Genomic DNA, 19,753 nt, shown 5'->3' with positions numbered 1-19,753 from the left:
GAAAAGTTCGTCTTCCGAACATTTATTTCCCATAAGAAACCATTAAAATGAGAATAATCCGTTCCCAGGTCCCCATAAAACATAATTTTCTACTAAATAAGCCTTAAAACTACACAAAAATATACCTTATTTTATGTATAATAAGTGTGCTATTGTATTATAATTAAAGAAATAAACTGTACTGTATAATAAAGTTGTTTTATTTACCTTTGCGATGGTATGGGAGTGGGAGGAGTGGGAGGAGGAGGGAGGGAGTTACTGTTTGGAAGGAGAGTGTTACCGGCAAAGTGCGCAGTTAGCGTAGACTCCACTGCTGTGCCCCCCACATGCTTTTGGTTGTTAATAAAAGTGCCCACAAAAAGCCATCCGACGCCTCTGGGTGTTTGTATGCACGCCGCCTCCTTTCTGGAGAGGAAATCGGGCGAACCGAAGACAACCGACGACAACGAGCCAACGTGACTCGCCGGTCCACTTCTCACGACGGTGGGAAGCTGAAAGCACCGCCAATTACCAGTCGAGGGCGAATTGGTAACACGAGTCACCTTCCATAAGGACTGTATGTAACTCTTTTTCGGTCCCATAATAGCAAAAGTACACTCAATATGGTCCAAAATGTCTATCAAACACAAACCACGTCCGCACTCAACGAAAGGGAGGGGACGAACTGGGACGCCGTGAGCGTGCGTCAGCTTCTCGTGGCGCTGTCCGACCGCGTGGCTTGGTTCGTCCGCCGAAAACTAGTTCGCCAGCAGAGACTATATGCTCGCGAATTTAATGTTCTTGAGGCGAAAAGTTCGTGAGCTTAAGCGTTCGTGAGCCGAGGTATCACTGTAATTGTATGTGGCACTTTTGGCAATTTCTATCATGTCTTAATGGCTGCACTTCATGGCACTTCAGCTCGCAATTCAGTTTGACGTGAAGGTAGTTTGTTAGTGTGTGCAATTATAAATTAAAAGGTCACTTGATAAAATTATCTTACCGATGCAATCTTCGAGTCAGGGAACATTTCTTTTGCTAATTCTGAGAAGTGATCAGCAATAGTTGCAGGAAAATTGTGTTCGGCAACAAATTGGCAGAATGAAATCTCGGCTTTCGTCACTTTTCATTCTGCAGACTTCATCTATATGACCGGTGTTGGTAATCTTACTTTTAAAAAATAATTAATAAGTTACAAATTACTTCTCCCAAAATGTAATTGCGTTAGTAACTCAGTTACGTGAAGGTAAGAGTAGTTAGTTACTTGGCAAGGTAACTGGTGTTACCTTTCATATTTTTTTTCATTAAAAAACAAAAAACACAAACATAGTAACCTTTGCTATGTTTGGAAACCGTTTAATGTTGTGAATCAACTGTTGAAGTTGTTAAAATTGCTACCGTTTTTGCATTAGTTCCCTTCTGTCTACTTTCGACATGTTAAAGTTTTAAAACTGTTTCATCATTTAAAGATCGATTCAAGTCAAGATTTTGCCGATTTAGGAGTGTTAAAGTTAACTTAATTTCGCTAGGAAGGTTCACTACAACAGAGCCTTTCTGAGAAGTCTACTGCTTCAAAATGGCGGCTGTTTATTAATACTGCCGCATTTTGCATGTAGTTCTATAAGCATTTGATATCTAGGCGTAGATTGTAGGCTGTCGGCTACAGTCAGGAAATATTGGAGCCACCTAGCCTAGCATCGCGTTTGCTACATCGTCAAAACACTCTTCTCTCAGTGTCTCACTTTTCTCGAGTCATTCAACCAACGTAGTAACGGGGACGCACATTGTCTCGGTGTGGAAACGGTGACAAAATCTGAACGGAGAAAATAAAACGTAATTCACGAAAAACGCACAGATTTTGAATGTACGGCGTACACATTTAAAAATTGGTGCTCACAAATTACACCGAAACCGTACAACTTGACAGGTATGAGAGACAATTTCAAATTAAATAAAGAAAGTACACAAACCTCTTGGGCTCACATCCACAAGGAGCTAAAAAGTTCTTCTTCAAACTTGTTAATGCACCCTTAATGCAGTCTTCTTAGGAGTTTGAACAACAACAACAAAAAAGTAACACGGAGTTCGCTACCGTCGACCTCTTGCTCGCCTTTTCCGTCTCTCTCGCTTAAGGATTGCGTCAGCCAAAAAGCATCGAGTTGAACAGTTATGCTTTAATTAATTTCCTATTTACAATCGCCACCAGATGGCAGAAAGGTGCATGTGCAAATAAAATGAAAGAGAATATGAGAAGGTCACGGCTACTGATATACTTTGGTGTATTGTGTACCAACAATCTAACGATATACTGGCAAGTGGGGTGGCCAGTGGGGTGGCCAACAAATTTATAGGGGTGGCCGTAGCCACCCCTGGCCACCCCTTGGTGGCGCCACTGGCTCTGCCTTGTCTGTCACGTCATCAGCACTTTACATTCTTCTTTGTTCCCTTTAATTCGTACCCTTTTTGGTCAATATTAGTTGGTTTATTATAGAGCTGTCCCGACTAGTCGACGTAGTCGACGTCATCGATGACGTAAATCCGTCGACGAGCACAACATCCCGTTGACGGTTAATGAAGGGTTAAAAAAATATATGCGGGGAAAGTTCAGAATGTCGGATGCTCTGTATGCAAGTGGGGAAAGCGGCACAAAGCCAAAAAAAAGCGCACCAGATTGTCCAAAACATTGACTTATTTCAAAGAAACAAAGGAGGGTACACTCTTCTGTCCTGTCTCTTCAATGCCAAGCTTGGTTGTACTAATAAACATCTCAAGCGCCGACACCCAGTTTGTAAAACATTTTTTTGTTTTTTCATTTTTTGTACACCAGAGGGTGCTGTCGCCTTACTAAATAATAATGTTTTATTGACAATGGGCCTATAAGTGCTATTAGTATTGTTCTTAATGCTAACTGAAAGGTTTATTTCATGTTATGGTTTATTTTATGGTATAGGAAATGATATAAGGTTAAACGGTCATAAATATATACAGTATATACAGTGATTGCACTCAAGGGAGAGATTGTCAATGATAAGGTAATAAATTAAGGTAAAGGCAATTCATTGATATATAAATAAGGTTTAAAAGGAAAAAGGTGAAAAGTTTTTGTTAATTTCTAATTGTGTTGTTTTATTTTTGTGCACCGTAACTCTTACGGTGTGATTCCATCAAGGATGGAATAAAAGTTGTAAACCATCAGTTTAAGAGACCATCTTTTCAATCGGGATGCTACACTAGTTAATTCTATCAGCATTTGAACTCATTGTTTATTTGTGATTTATTATTGTTATTTACGTGTTTATTTGTACTTTAATCAATAATTGAAGTGTTCCAATATGTTTTTTGTGAATTGATAAGCATCAACAAAAATGTCATTGCTAAATTAGTAAACAAAAAAACAAAAAACTTTTTTTTTTAAATTATTAGATTAGTCGACTAATCGTAAAAATAGTCGGCTGACTAATCGGGAGAAAATTAGTCGTTTGGGACAGCTCTTGTTTATTATTACAACTAATTTGCTCAAGTGGGAGCTGCTTGTTCTTTTCCATGTGTGCCGTGCGGGGCCATTCTCTCTCTCGCTCTCTCTCAAAATGTCGTGTTGGATATATTGTGCTTGTCTGTCACCTTTGTAAAATAAATGTTGCATGTAAACTGAATTTGTCAAGAAATATCCTTTCTGCCTAGTACAATGTAAGGCCAAATTCGAGTCTCCCAGTTTCCATGTGGATGAAGTCATCCAACTCCGGGTGTTTGTGAGAGCTGACTGTCCTCATCCTGTGTCATTCACCAAGCTGGCTGTCAGCCTCAGCAATCAGGTACACAGAGCCAGATTGGACCAGCTACCTGGTTAAAAGCAATAGTAATATTTTAGTATAACTTGATGTGAAATATTGTTGTTTTAAGAATGGAAAAATACAAATCATCATTTTTTACAACGATGGGCATGGAGAAATTAATGTGTAAACATAGAAAATGACACAGTCCAAGGCGCTGACATTTTGGAACGAATGTGAAGTCAGATACACCCAAGTTATTTTGTGCCAGAAGTAACAGAGAGGCAGGATGTCAAAACGCCAGAGAAGTCTGACGGGTAATATACTTGGGCCACGAGGCAAATTAAAATGGCAAATGACACTCCTTTGTCGGAGCGATAAGTCTTTTCTCAAATGACTTAATTGGATGCCAGTTTGAGTCGAGCCGAGACAATTACTATACCTCTTCTGGTGTTGCTTTATCTTTTTTTCCATTTTAGATGCGGAGGAAGTCTTTGGTCGGACAAAACAGAACACCATGTAGCTTTCTCGTGGCTTTTGTTTGCTCCTAATATTATAAATATCCTCCATCCTTCCTTTACAATCGAAATCTGAACACTGTGGCATTTTGAAAATGCCTTCTCCTTTTTCTTGATGTTGTTTTCCCCAGTAAAATCTGTGTAAGAGAAGATTTATATACTACACAACTGAGTGGCAGCGCAGCAAAAAGTAGTCACACCAAATTAAAGCATGGCAAGACAGTAGGACCTACAACAACACGAGTTAGACAAAATTTATTGTTTTTGTTACACTAGAATCGGTGTATATAAAACTATATAAGTGAAGACTCGAATGTAAACAACAATGCCATCACAATAGCGTAGGAAGTTTTGGGTGTATCTGACGTCCCAATCCACGGTGGACTATCTGACATATTTTCATTTAATTGGCTGAAACACTATAATTTTTAAAAAATGGAATCTCACGGCGATGTTGCCCACTTCCAGAAAATAGTGACATTTATTGATGTTTTTCCTTCACAATGAAAAATGGAAATGTTATTTTAATTAGCTAAGAATTTTCAGGAAACCTTTGAAGGTGTTTTGATTTATTTGCCATATTAGGGTGTGACACCCCCCCCCCCCCCCACTATTGAAAATTGTTACGATATTACAAATATTTCAGACACTGAAATTTGAATTTTATCCATTATCCATTTGCCTTAAATATCCAAAATGACAAGAAACATAAGCTTGCAAGATTTAAAGCTATATCTTATATATATCTCTATAGACAGGTTTCACTTTCTGCAAGGATTGACACAAGTACAGTGGGGAGAACAAGTATTTGATACACTGCCAATGGGTTTTCCCCCATTGGCAGTGTATCAAATACTTGTTCTCCCCACTGTATAAGGTTTGGGCATCTCAAAGGTGTGTGTGTGTATATATATGTATATATATATATATATGTATATTATATATATAATATATTTATATGTGTGTGTATATATATATGGATGTACTTAAACACTTCAGAAAACTATGTTTGTATCAAGAGCATTCAATTGAAATCATACGGAGGGATCAGGAGACAGTGACATAGGTTTTTTACGGTGGCCGAGAGGTGTCAGGCGAAATGCAAAGTCCAAACACTTCGCAAATAGAAAAAGCATGAACCCCAATTCCAAACGCTTTGCAAAAGATAAAATGCAAGAATGCAAACTACCACAACACGATCCCCAATTCCTAAAGCGCGATCGCAAATTGGCAAAAGCATGAACCCCAATTGCCACAACACGGCCGCAAATGGCTCGCAGCACGAATGCAAATTGCCACAACACAATCCCCAATTCCTAAAGCGCAACTGCAAATTGGCAAAAGCAAGAACGCCAATTGCCACAACACGACCGCAAAAGGCTCGCAGCACGACCGCAAAAGGCTTGCAAGACAATTGCAAAGACGATGACCCAGAAGTAAAAAAAAATATTATAAATAAATAAAAAGACGACACTTTGTATATTGCTATATGTGCTTTGTGACCATCTCTACTGGCCTCCGTAGAGTTGCCCCCCCCATCAGACACAAATTTATACAAAAATGATGTTAATAGTTTGTGCTGCAACGGTTTTGTAGATACAGTATTATGCTTTTATCGAGATAATTATTACGAGTGGGGACGTCACTCGTAGGTTTTTCTAAGCTTAGCTCCTGCAGCTAATGGCGCGTACCAACTCGCTCAATAACAGAGGGGTGTCCTAACAAGGCTAGCACGAACGTAGCGCAAATTTGGGTCCATTTTGCAGTAATTTGGGGGCTTAGAGGGATGTCATCACTCGAAATTAATATCTCATGCCCCCCAATTTACTGCAAAATGGACCCAAATTTGTTTGAGCTATGTTCGTGCTAGCCTTGTTAGGACACCCCTCTGTTATTGAGAGAGTTGGTACGCTCCATTAGCTGCGGGAGCTAAGCTAAGAAAAAGCTACGAGTGACGTTCCCACTCATAATTAATATCTCAATAAAAGCATGATACTGTATCTACAAAACCGTTGCAGCACAAACAATTCACATCATTTTATATAAATTTGCGTCTGATGGGGGGGCGGAGGCCCGTAGAGATGGTCACAAAGCACATATAGCAATATACAAAGTGTCGTCTTTTTTATTATTATTATCATTATTATTTTAACTTCTGGGTCATCGTCTTTGCAATTGCCTTGCAAGCCTTTTGCGGTCGTGCTGCGAACCATTTGCTGTCGTGTTGTGGCAATTGGCGGTCGTGCTTTTGCCAATTTGCAATGTGCGCTTTAGGAATTGGGGATTGTGTTGTGGCAATTTGCATTCGTGCTGCGAGCCATTTGCTGCCGTGTTGTGGCAATTGGGGTTTGTGCTTTTGCCAATTTGCGATCGCGCTTTAGGAATTGGAGATCGTGTTGTGTCAGTTTGCATTCGTGCTTTTTATCTTTTGCAAAGCATTTGCAATTGGGGTTCGTGCTTTTTCTATTTGCAATTTGCAAAGTGTTTGGACTTTGCATTTCACCGGACACCTCTCGGCCACCGTAGTTTTTAGCTCTTGTAGTAGGCTGGAATAGCTAGAAAAGGTGTTTGACTCAAATTTTAAAAATATCTGTTAAACAGGCATTATCGTAATTTGTTAAAATAATAAGAGGATTCAATTGAAATCATATGGAAGGATCAGGAGACAGTGGCATAGAAGGTTTTTAGCTCTTGTAGTAAGCTGGAATAGCTAGAAAAGGTGTTTGACTCAAATTTTAAAAAGATCTGTTAAACAGGCATTATTGTTATTTGTTAGGATAATACAGTGATCCCTCCATTTTCATGGTTAATGGGGACCATAACCCCCGCGAAAAGTGAAAAACGGCTAAGTAGGCTTTATCATGTCTTTGGCTTTGTCATGTAGCTCCAATCATGAGCAAATATTTATTAGCGAATTAGCGAATGTTATTTTATATTATCTTTTTTTTTTGTATGCTTCATTTGCGTGTAAAAATTTCCCCTATGGCAAGCAGCCAATCAGCTCACGAGATGAAGCCACTCTTATAGGCGGTCTCATCGTTAGGAGAGGCTGCAATGGTGCTCATTGGCTCTCTGTGTCAATCTCGCAGCAGGAACCAATCGCACGCCTTGCATGAGTGCTCGTTGGTATGTACAAATCTCCTGAGTCATTTCTGCCCCTCTGCCCCGCTGCAAAACAATGTCTCCTGCGCCTCAAAACGATACGATGCATCTTTTTAAAAATTTTATTCCTTTATAAATACATTTTAAATCCCCACGATGCACTGAATCTGCGAAAAGTAAACCGCGAAGACGAGAGGGATCACTGTAATTTCAAGATTTATTAATACAAATACCATGAAAAATGTTTCCCCAACTTAACATGGAAAATGGCACCTCCAGGATGAAAGTTTTTGCCATTTCTGTGTTTTATAGGAGTACAATTCCTCGTGTGTTCTGGATACATCAAATCAGGAGACCAAAACACTTCTCCCAGGCAAAACCAAATGCTACAATTTCAACTTTGTGGCAAAGACCAAAGATGTTGGTAAAAAAATTGAGGTAAGAATACTGAATGAGAACATTGTGTCAAAGCACTTTTACTACCTTGAAGACCATTTGCCATTCCCTTTTACTCTTGTCAGAGTAGACGTGATATTATTTTGTTGTTGTCATTGTTGTTGGAAAGTCAACAAGGATATACATACACATACACATAATAATTTTCTCATACCTGAGTAAATATATGTAGGTATATTAACTAGATGCGCGAGTCTGTTCATAAGGCCTACCTGATCCAGCGCTGCGGAACCTCTGGTGAACACCAGGGTTTCTCGAACTTTGCCCACGGGCGCGGCGCGAGGCGTGCGCCTCCATCCAGGGCAGGAAGCGTGCGGGCAGCGCTGCTGCCCCAGACCAAGCCAGCGGCTTTCTGGCTGGCTCTTGAGCAGCCGGCCTACCCTCGGGTAGGCGCGTCTGTACATGCGTTTACTTCCTGTTCTACGCTTCCTCTGCCAAAATAAAAGCCTGAATCACAAAAGTCAACATTTAAAAAAGAAAGAAAAAAAAAAAACGAGGCACAGGCGTTGTAAATTCGAAATCGCTTAAGTCAAGTCCATCGTAACTTTGGGACTACCTGTATTACTGAGGCCGGTCTGAGACCTCACCAAAGAGGTGGTCTCGGTTCGCCACGCAGACCGTGGTGGGGTACGCTATAAGTGTGAAAGCGACTGCACAGTGGTCTGGACTGTAGCTGAAATCACCTTTTTGCACGTAATAGGATTCCGCAACAAGTAAATGTTGTTTGGTTAGAATCACAGCCTGTGGTTAGCAGTACGTCGGCTAATATGAGTCGAGGAGCGGAATGTCTACTGTCCTTGTAAAATTAACATGGGATCAAAGGCTTCTAATGCTCCAAATTTCCTACAAACACTTTTAGTTGGAAAAAAAAATCATTATGAGCACTTTTACAGTTCTCTGGAGCACCATGAACTTTTGCTTCCTTATTTTACCGTGTTACCCTGCCCAGACTGCTTTGGCCAATGATCGAATGAGCTTTCCGCATGTGTAGTTTTGTTGTCAAATTCTGGGTCACTTGCTCAAGTTGCAATGTGGAATCAAAAAAGTCCAGGCCAAATGTATTTTGGTGCGGACCAAAGAAAAGTGAACTATGGCCTTTCCTGGTGTGAATACGCCCTTAGAAGTTCCGACTCAATGTAGTTGGCTTCACCTCAACGCACAGCTCGGGCTGTGGTACCACTCCTCCTTTGGGGTGTTGGACACTCTTCCACTCTTGAGTTACCTACGGTGAGAGGCGACGAGCAAGTGTGGGCATACTTATTGACCCCCCTCCCTCCCCCCAACTTGGTGCTTGTACATCGGGTAGACAAGACGGTAGCCTCCCTCCGACTTTGGGTGGGGGGGACGGGTCCTGACTGTAGTTTGTGCCTACGCACCAAACAGCAGCTCATAGTACTCACCCCTTTTTTAGAGTCCTTGGAAGGGTTGCTGGAGAGTGCTCCTTCTTGGGACCCACTCATTCTGCTGGGATTCTTCAATGCTCATGTGGGCGATCACAGTGATCACAGAGATCTGTCGGGGTATGATTGGGAAGAACCCGCACCTAACCCCCCAAGATCAGAACCCGACCGAGCGGCGTTCTAGTGTTGGACTTCTGCACTAGTCTTGGATTGTCAATAATAAACACCATTTTGAGGCATAAGGGTGTTGAAGAATTAAAAATAGATTTTCTCTTTTTACAGGTTTATTCTCTTAATGTGCAGATGACAACACACAATACAGGAACAAAAAGAAAGCAATAATCACCTAAGATAAATAAACTTATTAAGGAAAGAATAATTAAAAGCTGGCCGGCCAGGACACATTTCCCCGAGAGCCCCAGATGCCTTTGAGAAGATCTGCCCCAAACTCTCGATGCATACTTTTTTGTTTAATTTCCATCGCAAACTTACTAGGCAGTTGTGTTATCTGTTTATGACCTTGCTCCAGAGAAGAAGCTGAGAGCAGCAATCAGTATCTTATAAAGGCAGAAGGACAAAACAATATAGAAATTAATATACCAAGTACAATAAACAAACGTATGGGAAAAAATATCTCTACATTGTCCATGTGTGCACTTGGCATCAGGACATCCTAGGCCGTAGTTGAATGATTGACTTTGTAGTCGTGTCATCTAGGGCTGTCCCAAACGACTAATTTTCTCCCGATTAGTCAGCAGACTATTTTTACGATTAGTCGACTAATCTTATAATTTTTTTGAAAATTTTTTTTATAACTAATTTAGCAATTAAATTTTTGTTGACGCTTATCAATTCACAAAAAGATTTTGGAACACTTAAATTCTTTATTGAAGTACAAATAAACAGATAAATAATAATAAATCACAAATAAACAATGACTTCAAATGCTGATAGAATTAACTTGTGCAAAAGAATGGAATGTAAACAGATTCAGAACACTGACTTCTCCTTTCCAACATGATTCAAAACAATTCTTTAAAAAATACCGAGCATTAATATTATAGTATACTGTAGTACTATATATAATAGTATTATAATAATTTTTCATTGCCAATCAGACTTTTCATAAAGTGTGTCATTTTAAAGGTATTCTTAGTGTAGAATCTGAAGTATGTGGGATTAACTCCAGAAATCGTTATTTATATGACGAACATGATATTCTTTTATTTTGAAATGCTCACCGGAAGTACATTCGCTAAACCGCTAATTTAAGCTTTACACTCCGCAAAAAAGCACTTTTTGTGATTGCATGTGGTGTCAGTAATAGATTTTTTTCCTTTTGCAAATGCTGTTAACCAGCGATTTTTCCTGTTTGAAGTGTCACCTTTTAACTGCAAGTTTTGGAGAAGGCTGCCTGTTTTATAGCTGGCTAAAGTAGGTCGTCTTTTTTCCCCATTCACCTCAGTGTAGCAATGCTAACGTATATAGTGTTTAATATAGATGTGTTTTCTTATTTTGTATGTCTGAACTTTAATTCTACAGCGTGTTGATGAGAGAAAAGAACTACAGTCTCATTTGCCATCCGCACGCACGCACAAATGGACGCACGCACGCGTGCGGAGCGATAAAACGCAGCCGTGAAAATGACCGCCCTCATTTTTATTTACCATGCGATAAATGTACTCATTGCATATCGCGACAGGCTTAGCAACTTTAATAATATGTCATTAGTTAGTTACATGGACTTCAATTCAATTCAATTCAATTTTATTTGTATAGCCCTCAATCACAACAGAAGTCTCAAAGGGCTTTACAGAGGCAATATGATACACAATTAGAAATGAAGCAACAAAGATGAATAGATACAGTTCAAGTCCTGGGTATCCCCTATCCTTAAGACCCTCCATGCCGGCAAGGAAAAACTCCAAAAACTCCAGAGTCAATTGGGAGAAAAATGAGAAACCTTGGGGAGTACCACAGTCAGGAGAGATCCACTCCCAGGACGGATAGACAGGAACCCCAGAACTGCTAATGGGAATTAGCAAGCGAAGTTATAGTCCGTAAAAATACAGTGGAGTAAAGGAGCAAGAAGAGGTCCCTCTAGTCAGATGAGACGGGGGTAGCAGCGAGGACGTCTATCCAGCCAGGGGTCCGGACAGTCAGGAGGCTGCAGCTGAAAAATAGCCCCTCCCCAGAGGGGAGGGGGGAAAGGGGACACCGGGTGACTAGTGATGAAGAGACTAGACAACTAGATATTAACATTGGAAAATAGAAATAAAGTAAGACAAGTGGTAGGTAGAGTAAGAAAAGGAGATAGAACTCAGCAGCTGTACTGCCCCCAGCATTATAGCTTCTAGTGCAGCTTAGACTAAACTGTGATTCTACTCCGACTTCAACTAGCCTAACCATAAGCTTTGTCGAATAGGAACGTTTTTAATCTAATCTTAAATGTGCAGACTGTCTCGGCTTCTTTAATACTAGCTGGAAGCTGATTCCATAAAACAGGGGCTTGGTGGCTAAAGGCTCTAGCTCCGACAGTACTTTTATAAACCCTGGGAACTACCAGTAGACCTGCATTCTGAGATCAGAGTGTTCTGTTGGGGCGGTATGGAACCAGAGCATCGGTGAGATAAGATGGCCCCAACCCATTAATGGTCTTAAATGTAAGAAGGAGTATTTTAAATTTAATTCTAAACTCGACTGGAAGCCAGTGAAGTGCCTGGAGCACAGGGGTGATGTGCTCTCTTCAATTGGTTCCTGTTAAAAGTCTTGCTGCTGCGTTTTGGACTAGCTGAAGACCTTTTAGAGAGCTTTTCGGACAAGCTGCAAGTAGGGAGTTACAGTAATCCAATCTCGATGTAACGAACGCGTGAATTAACATACAGTTGTGTGTCGTCAGCGTAACAATGAAAGTTAATGCTATGTTTTCTGATGATATTACCTAGAGGAAGCATATACAGTGAAAACAAGATGGGCCCGAGGACAGATCCTTGCGGCACACCATAACTAACTCTAGAGTACGATGATGATTGCTGGTTTACATTGACAAACTGGTACCTATTAGATAAATATGATTTAAACCAGCAGAGGGCTGCTCCTCTAATGCCTATGTCACATTCTAATCTCTGCAATAAGATATTATGGTCGATTGTGTCAAAGGCTGCACTCAGGTCCAACAGAACCAGGATCGAGACTAATCCAATGTCAGCGGCAAGTAACAAGTCATTAGTTACTTTAACTAATGCGGTTTCAGTGCTATGATGAGCTCGAAAGCCAGACTGGAACTGTTCAAATAAACTATTGTCCTGTAGGTGCTGACAGAGCTGTTTAATTACCACTCTTTCAAGGACTTTGGAGAGAAATGGTAAGTTAGAAATAGGTCTATAATTGGCCAAAATATCAGGATCAAGAGTAGGTTTTTTCAAGAGCGGTTTAATAACTGCATATTTAAAGGACTGCGGCACGTAGCCTGTAACTAATGAGGTATTTATTATATTTAAGATAGTGTCAATAGTTAGAGGCAGGGTCTCTTTAAGAAGTTTGGTTGGAATTGGGTCGAGGAGGCACGTTGATGGTTTGGAGGACATTATAATTGAAATTACATCAATTTGGTCTACAGTGGTAAAGTTATTTAATATTTTAGAGGGGTTTATAGGAGATTCCGAATTCTTTGTCTGCACTTTATCAGACCTAATAACTGGAAGTGATTCATTTATTTTATTTCTAATAGTTGCGATTTTATTGATAAAAAATTTTAGGAAGTCATCACAGCTAAGGGTGGTTGGGATATAAGGTTCTATTGAGCTGTGACTGTTTGTCAGCCTTGCTACAGTGCTGAACAGAAACCTAGGATTATTTTTGTTTTCCTCTATTAAGGATGAGTAATATCTGGTTTTAGCCGTACGCAAGGCCTGCTTATATGTCACTAAGCTGTGTTTCCAGGCAGAGAGGGTGTGCTCTGTGTTGGAACGGCGCCAAAGTCTTTCTAATTTACGTGTCGATTGTTTAAGAGAGGAGAGACTTACAATCTGTCGTTATCATTCACGGCCGACGTGCAGCCAAGCTTGGCATTGAAGAGACAGAACACAACAGTGTACCCTCCTTTGTTTCTTTAAAAATAAGGCAATGTTTTGGACTCTCTGGTGCGCTTTTTTTTTGGCTTTGTGCCTGCCGCTTTCCCTGCTTGCATACCAAGCGTCCGACATTCTGAACTTTCCACGCATATATTTTTTTAACCCTTCATTACGAGCACAACATCCCGTCGACGGATTTACGTCATCGATGACGTCGACTATGTCGACTAGTCGGGACAGCTCTCGTGTCATCGGACTTGCGACTGCATTTTCTTGGACACTCGTGTGAAGAGAGGAGCAGAGCTGTCAACGAAACACCACCTGGGGGTGAGTTGGCGCTAATAGTGGGGGAAGATTTGAAATGGTGAGCCGAATACGTTGAAGACCTCCTCAACTCCACCAACATGCCTTCCCATGAGGAATTACAGCCCGGGGACTCTGAGGTGGGGCCTCGTATTTCTGGGGTTGGAGTCAGTGAAGTGGTTAAAAAGCTCCTCTGTGGCAAAGACCATTGCTAAAAGAGAAAGGAAACAAATAATCCTGAGCCATCGTTGAAAGTTAATTTTCTTGCTGACATGCAACCGACTAAATTAACAATGACATATCAATTGTGCATGTTCCTGAACCACTCAGCTGCAGCTTAACCCAAACTACACCTGTCTGCTGATAAACGTCTCGACACACTGAGGAAAGTTGGTGCCAAAAGCAGTTCTCACACTTTGAGAGATTAGATCCGCCTGAGTTTCTAAAGGCCATGGATGTTGTGGGCCTGACTTGTTGACACGCCTCTGCAACATCAGGTGGACATCGGGGAAAGTCCCTGTATTATGGCACACGGGTATTTGGCCCTCTTTCTAAAAAGGTGGACCGGATGGTATGTTCCAATTGTAGGGGGATCACACTCCTCAGCCTCCCTGGGAAAGTCTTTTCAGGGATACTGGAGAGGATGGTCCGTCGGGAAGTCAAATCTTTGGTTTGCACGCTGGCTGCGGAGCACCCTCAGCAGGGTTCTCTGGGCGTCATGGGAATTCGCCCAAACAGTCTACATGTGGTTTGTGGAATTGGAGAAGGTGTTCGACAGTTTCAACTGGGAAGTCCTTTTGGGGGTGCTCTGCGAGTGTGGACCAATGGAACAAACTTCTGATCGTTTCCATATATGAAGGATGTTAGAGTTTGGTCCTTGTAGCCAACAGTAAGTATAATACAGGTCCAGTGAGGGTTGGACTCTGCCAAGCTTGACTTTTTACCGATTCAGTTCATAACTTTTATGGACTGAATATCCGGGCACAGCCGAGGCTTTGAGGGGATCCGGTTTGGTGACATCAGTACTGCATCTCTGCTTTTCACAGATGATGTCTTTCTGTTGGCTTCATTAGGCTGCGATCTTAAACTCGCACTAGAGCGGTTCGCCACGGAGTATGAAGCAGTCGGGATGAGATTTAGTACCTGCATCTGAGACCATGGTCCTTAGTCAGGAAAAGGTGGGCTGTCCTTTTTCAAGTGGAGAAGTTTAAGTATCTCAGGGTCTTGTTCACAAGCAAGGGGAGCCTGGAGCCGGAGATCAACAGGCCGATTAGTTCAGCGTCTGCAGTGATGCGGATTCTGTATCGGTCTGTCGTGGTAAAGGAGCTGAGCTGAAAGGTGAATCTTTCAATATACCGGTTAGGATTAGGGATGTCCGGGCTTCCCTGCTGAAGCTTCTGCCCCCGCGACTCGACTACAGATGAGCGGGAGAAAATGGATGGATAGACATTGAAAACGACTGCTGGTGATTGTGTTTGAATTTTTTTCTAGAGGAGATTGTTTGATTTATTATTTTATTTTATTGCTGTCCCTCAGATGACAGGTATAGAGGTCATGCTTGGCAGTTACAGCGGTCGCCGTGTGTTGCTGAGATGGAGAGGGGCGGGAGGGGATGCAGCCACAACCCACGAGTTCCTGCAGTTGAACAAGGCATCATGTTGGCATGAGGCCGAAGAAGACCTAGATTTGGAAAGTGTGAGCATCCTACAAAATACAATGTAAGACTGACATTTTGCTTTCCTCCCTTTTTGAAATCATCACTCCACACCAGGGGTGGCCAACCCTGGTCCTCGAGAGCCGCAATCCAGCTTGTTTTCCGTGTCTCCCTCCTTTAACACACCTGAATCAAATGATCAGCTCATCAGAAAGCTCTGCAGTTGCCTGATAACAATCCTGATAATTTGATTCAGGTGTGTTGGAGGAGGGAGACATGGAAAACAAGCTGGATTGCGGCTCTCGAGGGCCAGGGTTGGCCACCCTTGCTCTACACAATACAATGTACTTATTCTAATTATCTGTTGTGATCTGAATGTTTTGTCCAGGATTATCTCCAGAATTCCAAAGATCTCTGTAGAGCTGAGCCATCGGCCTCCTGCTCTCAGCAATGAAATGTACTGTATTCACCTTACTGTACAATCACTGGAGGAGGGTGTAGCTCAGGATATGAAACTGACTGCAGGACTCAAACCTGGTAAACGTATACAAATACTTACGTTCCCCAAAGTGTACAGAAATATCCTAAGTCAATAAATGGAAACATTTCATGAAATTAACCAATGGAATTCAGGTATTGCTTTTGAATTTTGGTCCAAAATACATATTGGTCCAAAATATATATTTTTTGAAATAAACTCATGAAGCTTTACTTAACAAAAATTATGCAACTGCAAGACCAAGATCTGTTCTTTAATGAGCATGACAATTGTCTTCTAACTTGTAATCAGTCTGTCTGCCTCTTAGAAGTGACAAGAAGCCAATATGTCGTTTACAGCCCTTTAAAAAATACTCTGTCTTTTGGACCAAATACTTAATAATACTTTTTAATATATTTTATTTTTAAATCAACTGCAGTTAGGCCTGTCACTAAAGATGTCGATCGATCGGGTCCGATCACGTCATTTTCAAAGTATCGGAATCGGCAAAAAAATATCGGACATGCCTTTTTATATATATATATATATATATATATATATATATATATATATATTTAATTAAATCGTTTTCTAATTGTATTTAACATTACAGACAAAATGTCTTACACCCATCCAGAGTTTTTAGTTTTGGCTTAAAGTAGGGCTATCAAATTTATCGCGTTAACGGCGGTAATTAATTTTTTAAAAGTTAATTGTAATTAATTTTTTAAAAATTAATTACGTTCAAATATTTAACGCAATTAACGCATGCGCTGCACGACCCACTCACGCATTGACCTAAAAGGCAGCGTAAAATGAGTAGAGTGAATTTTGGCATTCTTTGGAGCCTTTTTTTAATTGGCTAAAGCCTTAAAATCCCTCTCTCAACAATTAGAAATATCGTGGGTAAGCAATGTGGGGAAGAAAGGTAGCAGTTGATCTTTTTCTTTACACCATATGTTATTTCCCAACGCAGAGAAGATATATCAATTGGTGCCACTACACACAGTCATGGTTGCACTTCCCATCATGCATTTGGGCAGAACAGTTAAATGGCTACAGTATCATTTACTGAAAGCTCAACAAATACACTAGATGGCAATATTTAGTCAGAATATACAAAGTCACATTTATCCTTTAAGAATTACAAGTCTTTCTATCCGTGGATCCCTCTCACAGAAAGAATGTTAATAATGTAAATGCCATCTTGAGGATTTATTGTCATAATAAACAAATACAGTACTTATGTACTGTATGTTGAATGTATATATTCGTCCGAGTTTCATTCATTTTTTTCTTAATGCTTTGCCAAAATGTATATGATCGGGAAAAATTATCGGGAATGATTGGAATTAAATCGGGAGCAAAAAAAAAAAAAAGCAATCGGATCGGGAAGTATTGGGATCGGCAGATACTCAAACTAAAATGATCGGGATCGGATCGGGAGCGAGAAAACATGATTGGAACAACCCTATCTGTCACGACAACAAATTTTAGTGGGTGATAAATTCTCATAAATTATTGGGATATGCGATATTATTGCGCCCCTCCCCCCCCCAATTTTTTTTTTTACCAATTTACAATAACACAGTAAGAATATATATATATTAATAACACTAAGTAATATTAAGTACACCCATTTAAACGCAATAAACGTTTACTCTTAAATTCAGAAATACTTTTTAAGAAATCACAACTAAAAACCATAGACCAGGGGTCGGGAACCTTTTTGGCTGAGAGAGCCATAAACACCACATTTTTAAAAAATGTAATTCCATGAGAGCCATGCAATATTTTTAAAACTAAAAATACGAGTAATATGTGCATTTTATGTAATTTCAACATTTTTAAAGTACAAGAAGTCTGAATTCTTTTTAATAACATTGTTATGCTGTTGCTAATCAATGATGAGTATTTCTTACCATTAATGCGACTTCTGGTGCTGCATGGTGTTGCTGATGGCTTTGTAGTCTGGTTGATACTTGATGAGGTTAAGCGTCATGCAGGCATTAAGAAACTTAGGTTGCGTCTCTTTTCATGTTCACGAAGAAACGACACGAATCCTCTGTTTTTTCCAACCATACACGGAGCACCATCAGTGCACACCAAAACAAGTTTGTCCATTGGTAGATTTTTTTCTTTAGCGAACTCAATGAAGGACTTGAATAAATCCTCCCCTCTTGTTGTCCCTTGCATAGCCAAAACTGGCAGACTTTCCTCATGTAGTGTGTCACCGACAACATACCTTGTGATCACGCTGAACTGTGATAAGTTGCTTACGTCCGTTGACTCATTCAAAGCGAGTGAAAAAAATGGAGCCGAATTTATGTCCTTCATGCGTTGCCTCAATTTGATTTGACATCATGTTGGTACGATCGTGAACAGTTCTTGCTGACAGGGGCATGTCTTTTATCCGTTTAATGATCTTGTCTGTATCCGAAAAGATGTCAAAAAGTTCATTGGCAACATCAAGCATGAATGCTTTGGCGTACTCCCCATCTTTGAATGGCTTCCCGTTTCTCACAATTGCTAAAGCGCCAGCAAAGCTAGCCGAATTCCAGTCACCTTGTTTGGTCCAAACACGGAGTTGCTACTGACTAGTTTGCACTCTTTTAAGAAGCTCTTGACATGCTTTTTGAAGTTGTAGTAACACAAACAATTGCACTTCAACAACAACAGAGAAAAATAGATTAACCCTTTAAGGTCTGGGCCTGTTTTGTCTGATTTTGCATGCCTTTGAAGTTGCCTTTATATTTCAAAGAAAGAATTGTTTACGATGGCCTGGTTTGGTCCCTTTTTTTGTGACACCTTGAACTTCATGTCCAAACCGTTGTTTCCTTTACTGACCAATTATAAATCATCATTTTGGGCCCAAAAAGACCAAAAATTCCAAAATCGTTTTGTCAAAATTTTTAATATTGATGTCCAATTGACAACCAAACATGCGTAACGAACCGTTTTGAAACTTTGTAATATTTATTCAACATGTTAGGATGAACATTCAACACAAAAAAATTTAGAATAAATAGTCTTATATTTGACAATTCAACATAAACAACAGGTATAGCCATAGGCGTTTTTTGCCTTTATACATGCTCTAGTCAAAACAGGTTATATACAGCAGACCAAACAGTGAAGAACAGTGAAAAAATATACCATCTAACACAAAAACTGTTTAGAGGCCATCTCTTTATGAGTTTAGGTATTGCGGCCCATCACCTGATGAAAACTATGTTCACACAATCAAGCTTCTTGAACACACATTTATATACACAAATTGAGAAGACTGATTGTGGGGAAAAAATATATATATATAACATTGGAAAAAAAAGTATTTTCAAAAATATTTACAATAAACAAGTTACATTTTTTTCAGGCATGCCACCCAGAAAAGCAGTTTCGTCCTGGAATTAGACACAGGGCTACATCACACAGCCCACACTTCCATGGGGTGTCGGTCCTCTTTCCACCCTTCCACCCTTCCATTTTCATTTCACTTTACTTTCATTGTCACTATAGATGTACGTGAAAAAAAGTCAGTATTTATGAAAATAATAAAATATAAAATAAAAATATATGCAGTAATAAATAATAATGGAAATCTATATGTATGACAATAGAAAGAATACCATAGCTGAATATGTGCTACATCCCTAATCTTCATATAGAAAGAAGAACACCACAAATTATAAATTCCTGCCTGGGATACACACAGTGCACGTACGACTTTGATCTGATATGCACATTTTATTATTATATACACAAACACACACTTATATTGCATCAAAATTAACTTTGTCTTGCAATATCAAAAGAAACTTTCAAAAGAAACTTTTTCAGCAAAAAAAAAAAAAAACGGCCGTCGCTCGCCACCTCGCTGCTTCAGAACACTCCTCCCTCTCGTTCGGTGGAACCTTGCACGGCAGTTATATTTATAAAAAAAACACATTTTGTGCTTCCACTGTGACTTCGAAAGGGTTCGTTTGATTTGTGTTTTTTTTCATGGAGCTTCCGTTTTGAAAA

At 40.1% G+C, this 19,753-nt stretch overlaps 1 protein-coding gene across 3 annotated transcripts in view; it reads left to right on the top strand.

The window, feature by feature from the left end:
* trappc11 (trafficking protein particle complex subunit 11) overlaps window positions 1-19,753 on the top strand; it is a 151,044-nt gene that overhangs the window by 69,335 nt on the left and 61,956 nt on the right. For all 3 annotated transcript variants that reach the window (XM_057849497.1, XM_057849496.1, XM_057849495.1), the window contains exons 18-21: window positions 3,658-3,788; window positions 7,679-7,804; window positions 15,135-15,316; window positions 15,641-15,789. In XM_057849497.1, coding sequence (XP_057705480.1) covers window positions 3,658-3,788; window positions 7,679-7,804; window positions 15,135-15,316; window positions 15,641-15,789 — 588 coding nt within the window. The remainder of the gene's footprint in view (window positions 1-3,657; window positions 3,789-7,678; window positions 7,805-15,134; window positions 15,317-15,640; window positions 15,790-19,753) is intronic.

This window comes from Corythoichthys intestinalis, chromosome 11 (assembly GCF_030265065.1).
Source record: "Corythoichthys intestinalis isolate RoL2023-P3 chromosome 11, ASM3026506v1, whole genome shotgun sequence".
NCBI classification, from domain to species: domain Eukaryota; kingdom Metazoa; phylum Chordata; class Actinopteri; order Syngnathiformes; family Syngnathidae; genus Corythoichthys; species Corythoichthys intestinalis.
Note: the sequence above shows the minus strand (reverse complement) of the source record. Positions and strands in the feature narration are given on the sequence as shown.